Source organism: Cicer arietinum, chromosome 1 (assembly GCF_000331145.2).
Source record: "Cicer arietinum cultivar CDC Frontier isolate Library 1 chromosome 1, Cicar.CDCFrontier_v2.0, whole genome shotgun sequence".
Lineage (NCBI taxonomy): Eukaryota > Viridiplantae > Streptophyta > Magnoliopsida > Fabales > Fabaceae > Cicer > Cicer arietinum.
The window spans coordinates 16097111-16108458 of record NC_021160.2 but is presented as its reverse complement, the minus strand read 5'-3'; the positions used below and the strand labels follow the sequence as shown (position 1 = coordinate 16108458).

The window sequence follows — 11348 nt, the reverse complement described above, 5'->3', positions numbered from 1 at the left end:
CAACCGTATGTTACAATACACATTGATCAGTTATCTCGTTTGAACATGAATAGGAATCAAAATTGGATAACTCGAGAGCACAATCGAAGTTTTGTAACATGGTTAAAAAATCACATAATGTCAAAATTTGATATAGACCCCGGATCAATTTCAAATAGATTGAGGTGGCTAGCAAATGGTCCGAGCTTACATGTCTTTTCTTACACTGGTTATGTTATTAACGGCTACACATTTTATACCAAAGAACAAGATGATCAGACCACTATGCAAAATAGTGGAGTCACTCTCGTAGCTGAAGCGATGCATGTCTCAAGTGCAAAAGACAAAAACCCAATATATGCAAATCTATCATATTTTGGGGTTATCGAGCGCATATGGGAGTTAGACTACACAATGTTTCGTGTTCCTATATTTGGTTGCAAGTGGGTCGATAATAATAATGGCGTTCGGATTGATGAGTCAGGATTCTTGCTTGTCGATTTTAATAGGGTGGGATACAAAGACGAGCCTTTTATTTTAGCGTCGCAAGCTCAACAAGTGTTTTATGTCACTGATCCTTCTAATGATAAATGGTCTGTTGTCCTATCGACCAATAAAATAAGTGATGATAACAATAATGATGAAGATGTTGGTAATGATCTTTTATTTGCAACATCACAACAACCACATGAAATTGATTCAACTGATGATGGTTTATATCTTAGAGATGATCATGATGAGGGAATTTGGATTAATCCATCGTTTCGTATTGTAAATGGACAAACAAATGTGAATGTCACCAGGAAAAGAAGAAGGGCATCTTAATGTATATGTTTAATTGTTTTATATAAGCTATGCATGTAATCTGAACTGTGTTATTGTAAATATGCATGTAATCTGAATTGAGTGTTTTATACTAAGTTCTGATTAATTTATTTTCTGAACTGAACTGAACTGAACTGTACAGAGAGATTCTCATTGTCATTTCTAATAATTCATGCATGTAATCTGAATTGAGTGTTTTATACTAAGTTCTGATTAATTTATTTTCTGAACTGAACTGAACTGAACTGAATAGAGAGATTCTCATTTCTAATAATTCATGCATGTAATCTGAATTGAGTGTTTTATACTAAGTTCTGATTAATTTATTTTCTGAACTGAACTGATAAAAAGGTTTTTAATGTCATCCCAACCCAAATAAACCAAACACAAAAATAAAATAAAACAATAAAACAAAACACATGAGTTTGGTGAAGAGGAAGGGATTTTGGTGGTGACCAGTTACTACTATGTGGGTTTTGCATGTTGAGCTTGTTTAAAAAATAACATAACAAAACACAAAAACAATAATAGCGCTTATTTGGAAAAAGCGCTGTAAAAGAGCCTTCTAAAATTAACCTAAAAGATACATAATAACATAATAACACACGGAGGTCTTTTACAGCGCTTATTTGGAAAAAGCGCTGTAAACGATCATTTTAAAAATAAAATAATGAGTGTGTTATACCTTTTACAGCGCTTTCCACACAAAGCGCTGTAAACGACTCTTTTGAAAGTGAGTAAAAAAGACATTTTACAGCGCTTGTTTGCCAAAGCGCTGTCAAATGGCTTTAAAAATAATATTCATCAGACACCTAATTTCTTCAAACACCTTGTACGCATCATGGGATTCAAAAAACATCAGACACAAACCCATTTCTTCAAACACATTGTACGCATCATGGGAATCCAAAAAACATCAGACATTAACCCATTTCATCAAACACCTTGTACGCATCATGGGAATACCCAAAAACACATTGTTAACAAAAACATCAGACACAAACCCATTTTTCGCAACATGGCAATGATCCTGAATACCAAGTTTCGATTTAAGAAGGAAAGAGAATGTAAAGAGATAAAAAGGGTGTTGAGGTGGAGATTGAATTGTGAAAGAGTAAGCTTTGATGTTTGTGAAGAAGATGCATAAAAGGAGAAGAGTTTGGTGAAGATGAAGGGATTTTGGTGGTGACCAGTTACTACTATGTGGGTTTTGCATGTTGAGCCTTCTAAAATTAACCTAAAGAGACATTTTAGAGCGCTTATGTGGAAAAGCGCTGTAAAAGGCTTTAAAAAACATTAATATAACATAATAACACACGGAGGTCTTTTACAGCGCTTATTTGGAAAAAGCGCTGTAAAAGAGCCTTCTAAAATTAACCTAAAGAGACATTTTAGAGCGCTTATGTGGAAAAGCGCTGTAAAAGGCTTTAAAAAACATTAATATAACATAATAACACACGGAGGTCTTTTACAGCGCTTATTTGGAAAAAGCGCTGTAAAAGAGCCTCTTAAAATTAACATAAAGAGACATTTTAGAGCGCTTATGTGTAAAAAGCGCTGTAAAAGGCTTTAAAAAACATTAATATAACATAATAACACACGGAGGTCTTTTACAGCGCTTATTTGGAAAAAGCGCTGTAAAAGAGCCTCTTAAAATTAACATAAAGAGACATTTTAGAGCGCTTATGTGTAAAAAGCGCTGTAAAAGGCTTTAAAAAACATTCAAATAACATAATAACACACGGAGGTCTTTTACAGCGCTTATTTGACAAAAGCGCTGTAAAAGGCGTAAAAGGCATTCAAATAACATAATAACACACGGAGGTCTTTTACAGCGCTTATTTGTCAAAAGCGCTGTAAAAGAGCCTTTTAAGAATTTAACTAAAGAAGCCTTTTAGAGCGCTTTACAAAAAAAGCGCTGTAAAAAGGCTTATAAAAAGCGCTGTAAAAGTGTTACGTATATATAACAGTTACCTCTTCAGTTTCCTCTTCATTACGTAACCTTCATCTCAACCTTCATTTCTTCTCTTCTTTTGCAAACCCTATCATCCCGTCCTTTACGAACCTTATTTCCACGATCATCTCCTTCATTTCGAACCTTATTTCCATCCAAGATCATCTCTCCCATTTCACACAATATATTTTCATTGAAATACGTAACCCTCATTACGTATTTCTTCAAACCGTATTTCTGTGAACCATATTTCTGTGAACTTTCTGCAAACCCTCTTTTCTTTGCATTTCGTCTTTCTTCGAACCATCATTATTCAGGTATTGATGTTATTAAATTTTTGTAATCATTAGAATGCATGTTGAGCTTTTTTAAGATATACTGATACATGTTGAGTTTGTTTATAATAATGCATGATCCATGTTGAGCTTGTTGATGTTATACTAAAGTGCATGTTGAACTTGTTGTAGTTAAATGGATACAAACAAAGATTTAGAAGTTCAAAATGAAGAAGTTGGCACCTCTAAGACTTACGAAAAAGAAGTCAAACGTGGTGCAACTATCATGCAGAAAGTCATTAAAGCAAGGAGTAATGGCATTAAATTTGAGGTATACTATATATACTCTGTTTGCTGTGTGTTTTTTTATCTTTTTTTAGGGTTTAGGGCATGTACTTACTATATGAGTTTATTAGGTTGGCTGGAACGAGAGTGGTCAGCCAGTTGACCCCAACAGCTCCATGTTTGTAAGCTACATTGGGGCTGTTGTTCGTCAAAATGTCCCAATAACAATAGACAACTGGAGAGATAAGGCGTTGAAGGATGCCAAAGATATCATCTGGAATGACATTCAAGTAAATATTTTGATCTACTCTTTTGTCATTTATAATTTTTTTTCTGTAAAATACATTACTTATAATTGTTTTCATTGCAGACCACTTTTGTTCTTGATGAGGAACGAAAGTCATATGTTTTGAGAGTTGCTGGGAAAATCCATCGTGGATTTAGATCCCATCTCTCAAATTTCTATCTAAAAGATAGAGAAGGAAACACAAATGCTGAACCTCCAAAGATATATCAACATTATATATCAAAGGATGAATGGAGTGCATTTGTTTCCAAACGTTCTGACCCGGCGTTTGTCGTAAGTTATTAATTTATTAGCATTTGTGTTTTATTATTCATATTCGTAGCGTATTTTAAATTTTTACACAATTGCTATTTTTTTTTTATATAGAATATTAGTAAGGCAAATCGCGAACGGGCAAGCAACCCAAAACACCCATACAAGAAATCACGTATGGGATATGCACGCCTTGAACAACAAATTGTAAGTAATTAAACATCACTTTTATATAATGAAGTAATTTGTATTATAAACTATAGTGTGTAACTAATTTGTATTATTTTGTTTATGATTTTAACGAATAGAGAAAAGACACCCAAGCCGATCAACCCTTGGGTCGTCATATCTTATGGAAGGAAGCGCGTGTTAACAAAGAAGGAGTGGTTGATAATGAAAATGTCAAGAAAGTTGTAGAACTTTGTGTAAGTATATTATCACTTTAATATTTTTTAATATTGTATTTTAAAAATGCTATTGAACTTATCTTTTTAATGTTACATGTATTTTAGGAAACTATTGAACAAAGTTCTGAAACTCAAGAGGGCAACAAGGATACGTGCAGGGACATTCTTGGGAAAGTGTTTAATGTCCCTGAGTATTCCGGTCGAGTGAGGGGGAAAGGATTTGGCGTAACTCCCAAAAGCTTTTTTCCTCAAGAGAAGCGCCAAAAACCTTCCAACGAGGAAGTATTAGAGAAGCTCAGAATCCTATCGGAGCAAGTGGCACTCTTGGTGAATACGAATAAAGACAAGCAACTTCCGGTTCAGCTCCAACCTGAAATACAAATGGAGAGTGAAACCGGGAGTTGCAACGTCGGTTTGAAGAGTATTCCCGAGGTAATTAATTACTTACTACTTACTTGCTTATGTAATTACTTATGTATTAAACAAACTTATATATTAACTGTACTTATGTTTTAACTATTGATGTAGGGTGTCACTACATGTGTCCTATACTTGTCCTCGCCGACTCAACGGAAGGTGGGAAAAGGAATATTGTACAATACTTCGGGAGAAGTATTGCACAATATTCCGATCCCCGCGGGCCATGTCAAAGTATCGCCTACGGTTGCTTTCGAACCAACTGCACCGTTGCCCATACCGGACAACGATGGAGATATGAAGTTCTTAAGCGACGCTATTGGCAGTTACGTGGCATGGCCCACACACCTTGTTGCCCTCCAAAAAAAGATTCCCAAGGACAAATCAGTTACATCTCCCGAAAAGGTTTGTCACATTTATTGCCTAAGGTTTTTCATTTTTTCAGATTCAATAAACTAACATTTTACCTCATTTTTGTAGGTCCAAATAAATAAACCACCCCTACAGCCAAAAAAAGGCAGCAAACCTCAAAAATTGGAGGTTAATAGGGCTGCCAAACTACAAAGGCTGGAGGGTAATAAAGCTGCCAAACTTGCAGCAACAAAAAATCTGGATCGGGGAAAATCGGTCGCTGCTGCTGCTGCTCCTAATAAAAGTCAGCCACGCCTTGGTAAATACGGGGCGTGTCTTGACATCCAAATAAAAAGGAACATGGGCAGCAGCAACGATTCGCCCATTGTACAAATGAATCAAGACATCTTTGGAGATGAGTATATTGAATACCTCGAAAAGGAGCAAATGTACGATCTTCTCGAACATAAGGAGCTGAGTGTTACTGTAATCAGCTTGTACATAAGGTAAAAAATACTTTTAATTGCATTTATTTGTAATTAATTAAATGTATTGGTAATTAATCTAGTTTAAAATTTTCATTGAAGGTTTTTGTACGAGAAGGTCGTGTGCACGAGGAAACTGTCAAATAAATACTCATTCTTGTCTCCACATAAGATGTCGATGTGGAAACTCGATCCAGAGAATGTAAAAAACTACATTGTAGATATGTTTTTAGGAAATAAAGAAAGTGATAAATTGTTCTTGGCACCATATAATTCAGGGTACGTAATTTTATCTTTTTTAATTGATGAGAATTTAATTTATTAGTTGTCTATAAACAAAATTGCTTAACCAATTTTTTGTTGTTGTAGGGCACATTGGGTGCTATTTGCAATCAATGCGGTCTCTGAAGTGATATACTATTTGGATCCCGTGCACGGCGATTACACCAATCACCCCGGAATAAAGACTATGCTCGACACGTAAGTAATATTCATTTATTTCTTACATATATATATATATATATAATGTGTTTGTTCATGCTCTAATAATCACATTTATTCATTCGATAGTGCCTTAAAAGTTTATCGAGCTCAAAGAGGTGCTAAAGTGTCGAAGCAGAAGTCTAATAACATTACATGGATCTCAATAAAGTGCCCTCGTCAAACAAATAACATCGACTGTGGGTACTACGTATTGAGATTCATGAAGGAGATTGTTGAGAAGAATAAAACTATTATCCCAGAAACGGTACGGTATTTGCATTATATGATTTTCATATATAAATTATCTATATATTTGATACTAACTTAATATAATATGTTCAATTTTTATATTGCAGTACTTTGCCAATTCCAGTCCATCATATTCTGAGGAAGATCTGATGGAATTAAAGGAAGAATGGTGTCAGTACGTGCTTGACATGAAAATTATTTGATTTTCTGGGAAATAGCTTGCTGCTGGGCAAGGGATCTTAATATTATATGGTAGCTAGTGCATATAATGTATATTCTGTTAGTTATTATATGTAAATGATCATAGGACACAATATATGAACATGCATATGGATCTGAATGTAGTTTAGGTTGTAAATTAGGTTATATATATATACGTATCTGAATGTAGTTAATTAGGTTGTAAATTAGGTTGTATATATGTATCTGAATGTAGTTACTTAGGTTGTAAATTACAGAGTTACAGAGTTACATATATGTTAATAAAGTTACAGAGTTCTGATTTCTGTTCTACTGATTGTGTGAACTACTTATGGTATTTGAATATGTTTTGTTGTTGTGTGCACTGATTGTGAAGTGATTTTGGATCAAAATAATTTTGGATACAAAGATAAAAGACAGCGCTTTTTAAAAAAAAGTCCATAAAAGGCTAAAAAGCGATTTTCATTTCAAATAATTAATTTACAGCGTTTAAAAAAAAAACACACACACACACATTGTCAGCGGTTTTTTAAAAAGCGCTGTAAAATGTTGTTCTAAAGCGCTTTAATGGTGCACATTTTACAACGCTTTCGTGAGAAAGCGCTGTAAAATGTACAACAAAAGCGCTGTAAAATGCAGACCCATAATATTAAATTATGGGTGGGCACTTTACAGCGCTTTCTCAAGAAAGCGTTGTAAAATGCAGACCCATAATATGAAATTATGGGTGGGCATTTTACAGCGCTTTCTCAAGAAAGCGCTGTAAAATGCAGACCCATAACTCATATAATGGGGTGCATATGACAACGCTTTTTTGAGGAAGCGCTGTAAAATGTGCATAACAAGCGCGCGTTGTATTTACATGTTTTATAGCGCTTTTTTAAAAGCGCTGTTGTATCATTTACAGCGCTCGATTCTACAGCGCTTATTTTTTTGAAAAAGCGCTGTAAATGGCTTAAAAAAAGCGCTGTAAAATGCGTTTTTTCGTGTAGTGGAAATACCTTTGGATAAATATTTAAGTCGTAACACAACGACAAATAAGTCAACAGAATTTACAAGCAGCGGAATAGTTTTTGAAATACGAATCCAAAGTATTTACACTTCAAAAAGTGGTACATGGACCCCATCATAATAAAATGTCAAACAGAAAATATTAGTATAGGTACAGTCTTCCAAATTAAAGTAAACACAACCCAAAAAGAAAGACGTCTAGTCCCTATACATCAACGTAATCTGATCATTCTACCAAAAAAACCATACATCCCAGATGATCTTCATGCGCCCCACAAGATCCTCCTGACACAGCTCCAGTCAGGTGTGTCCAACTACATTCCCATCTATAGGGTACTAACCGGTAGGATGGTCCTGGTTCTCATTTGAGGGCAAAGCCCATATTTCCACAATAGTTGTAAAGGGTCACCAACCGAAATTAACAATTAACACATAACATTTAAGTTTTTAAATGCACAAAATAATCTTTCAACTTAGCATGCACCTTAAAAGGGTTTCCATATGCCAAACATTCATAAACAAGGTTGAAAAATGAAGTTTTTAACAAAACAACACTGTTGTATTCGAATACAGCATCTCTGTATTCGGAATACAGGGCTGTTTCAGCATTCAGCAGCAAAAACATGTCTGTATTCGAATACAACCTTCTGTATTCGACTACACAGCAAGTCAGTAGCAAAACAGCATGTCTGTATTCGAATACAACCTTTTGTATTAGACTACACAGTAAGTCAGTGGCAAAAACAACATGTATGTATTCGAATACAACTCTCTGTATTCGAATACACATCAGACAGCAGCAGGAAAACAGCAAAATTAAGCTTTTAAAAGGGTTTTGAAATCAACCAACACTTACACACAAATCCAAACAATCACACTTAGCAATTATAGCACAATCACCATGACGACTTGAGTTTCGAAAAAGTTTTGCAATCAATCACACTTACACACAATTTGAAAACATACACACTTAGCAATTATAGCACAATCACTACGACAACTTCAGTTTCGAAATGGTTTTCCAATCAATCACAGTTACACACAATTTCAAAACATACACACTTAGCAATTATAGCACAATCACTACGACAACTTCAGTTTCGAAATGGTTTTGCAATCAATCACACTTACACACAATTCCACAACATCCACACTTGGCAATTATTACACAATCACCATGACGACTTGAGTTTCGAAAAGGTTTTGCAATCAATCACACTTACACACAATTCCACAACATCCATACTTGGCAATTATAACACAATCACCATGACCAAACCAAAACCCTCCTCGAAGGGCCGTAAATCATAATTGTACAGCCAATCACAAGCTGAAGTACTAAATTACCGAGGTGCCACCTATCACGGGTCAACACGATTTACTAAAAACGTAAATCATAAATGTACTGCCTATCACAGGCCGAAGTACTATTTACCGAGGTGCCACCTATTACGGGTCAACACGATTTACCAAAAATGTGTAGCCTATTGCAGACCTTACACGACACGACAATCCCCGCAAGGATAAGATGAACCAACAAATCACTTGGAATCATCTCGTGGCCCATCCGATCACCACTATCACCATGGCCCATCCGGTCGCCATGTACTATGAAATACATGAGCATACTCTGACTCTATCCACTAGAATCATTAAGTAAATTTAGATATTAAGAGATTCCCCATTCTTAATACTCATTTAACTCTAACAATTTTCACTACAAACATTAGGTAAACAAAGATATTAAAAGATTCCCCATTTTTAATACTCGTTTAATTCTAACAATTTTGACGACAAACAATAAGTAAACAGAGATATTAAAATATTCCCCATTTTTAATACTCGTTTTACTCTAATGGTTTTCACATTCCACACAGAACATACTCAGACATATTCTCAAATTCAATCAACAATTCACACCAAATCACATCAATTCATTTTTCCACAAAATCCACAGAAACACATCTCAAAATTTATAAATATTAACTATGAACACGTCAAACACGACAACCACAAAATTATCACAACACACAACTCAAACACATCAAATATCATTTCCTCAAAACCATACATAAATGAGTTAAATTCACTTTCCACGAAACACTCATCAATATCACCAAAACCCAACTCTAAAATTTTACCCATAAAAGCATTAAATTCATTTTCCCAAATCAACACTTCAACCCTAACAAATTTCTTTTCCACACAACCACAGATAAGTCCCTAAATGCAAACTAAAAGTTTGGAAGGAGCCCTTACCTTAACATTAGCTTTAATGAGCGATTACGTTACCGCGAGTAATTCCGATAAAATCTCTGCTCGCAACGTTGCTTCCAAAATTAGTTCACTAGCATCGTAGCGTGGAGGTGAGCAACTTTCCCTTCTATCTCTTTTCGAAACGAAGCTTAGATCTAGAAGAAAAGTGGTGGTTTGTGTTTGACGGTTTGAAAATCCCTAACACCGTTTTTCTTCGTTTTCGAATCAAAGAGGAAGAATGAAGTTGAGAAATCCTTGTCTTCTCACCCACCATGCCTTAGGTTCCTTTTCTTGAAGCAAAAGAAAGCAACGAAAAGGTGTGGACGAAAATGGGTTCGCGAAGGCAGGGAGGAGGAAGAAAAGCGAAGGAAATGTTTTTCTTTCTGTTTTCCTTTCTTCCTTCCTTTCCTTTTCTTTTTATATATATATATATATATATATAACAAATATCGAAGAATATCTAGATATTTCATAAAATTACCATTTCACCCACAAATTTCCACATCACTTTCCATCACCTCTCAAACCTCTTTTTGTTAAAAATATCTACTCTCGTCGCATCTCAAGTGATAGATAAAATTTTCAGCGACAAGTGATATTTTTAACAAAACTCTCTGATGTCCAATTCTTCGTAACGTAAATAAATTATTCTTGGACAAATAATTTTAATCCAATTTCCAAAAATATATTTTTGGCATTTAACCCACTAATTACCAAAAACTAGGCTAAAAGCCTAAGAACTTCAACACCAAATACCCTAAAATTGTATAATTTAGGATTTAAGAATTAAGGGTCTTACATTACTACCCCCCTAAAATTAGTTTCGTCCTCGAAACTTAAAGTACGAGTAACAATCCACACTAGGTTTGTACTCAAATTCAACATACAAGTCACAACTTGTTTCACCCGGCCTACTCGAAGAAAGTGTTGTCTACCTGTTTTCATAGTGTGCTTAATAACTCTACACACATCCATAGTCGGTAAGGCTCGTCCGTTCCATTCAACATGATTTTGTCTACTATCAACAAGAGATTAAGGATGATTAGTCCCTCAATTTGTCAATAAATAGCCAACAACAATGGTAATGGCTTAGACTATCTTAACCGAACTGTAGTAGCGCTTCTTGCGACTTACAACTGAGGTTATCCTAATGTACAAGCAATCAACAATCTTCTCAAAGTCTACTGAGTTTTCCTTATTTTCCTATAACTTTGATCCTGTCGACGAAGTACAATTTCCCATAGCTATGTCACATAGCCTCATTTGCATCCACTTGGTACAAAACATCCATTTGGTACCAAACCGAAACACTAAGTATGACACCAACACACTGAGCACAAAACAATCACTACAGCCGAGAACTCCTAAATTTCTCCATTGTCCACCAATCCTCGATTTTTATTTAGTCGTACAACTACTTCAAACCGTAGTGTTCTTACCAGTATGTTGTTCCAATTATAACTTTAATAATTCTATCCCCACATCTGCTTGGTGATCCAAGCTTCCTCAAATATTTTCGAAATCATGCCAAAGTCTATACTACTTAGGACACACAAACTTCCTTTCTGTTTAGTACTTCATTTCAAGAGTCACGTTTCCAACAAAATTCAA

The 11348-nt window shown here is 35.0% G+C and overlaps 1 protein-coding gene and 1 long non-coding RNA gene across 2 annotated transcripts in view; both read left to right on the top strand.

Moving 5' to 3' along the window:
* The first annotated feature begins 4185 nt into the window (after positions 1-4185).
* LOC140920159 (uncharacterized) lies at positions 4186-5379 on the top strand. The gene is made up of 3 exons (XR_012162794.1): positions 4186-4302; positions 4390-5106; positions 5182-5379. It is a non-coding gene; the product is annotated as an uncharacterized lncRNA (long non-coding RNA).
* Positions 5380-5412: 33 nt separating this feature from the next.
* The window catches only part of LOC140921068 (probable ubiquitin-like-specific protease 2B), an 11652-nt gene continuing 5716 nt past the window's right edge, over positions 5413-11348 (top strand). Inside the window, exons 1-4 of the mRNA XM_073370853.1 lie at positions 5413-5558; positions 5640-5816; positions 5907-6017; positions 6108-6285. Of these exons, the coding sequence (XP_073226954.1) occupies positions 5413-5558; positions 5640-5816; positions 5907-6017; positions 6108-6285 (612 nt within the window). The remainder of the gene's footprint in view (positions 5559-5639; positions 5817-5906; positions 6018-6107; positions 6286-11348) is intronic.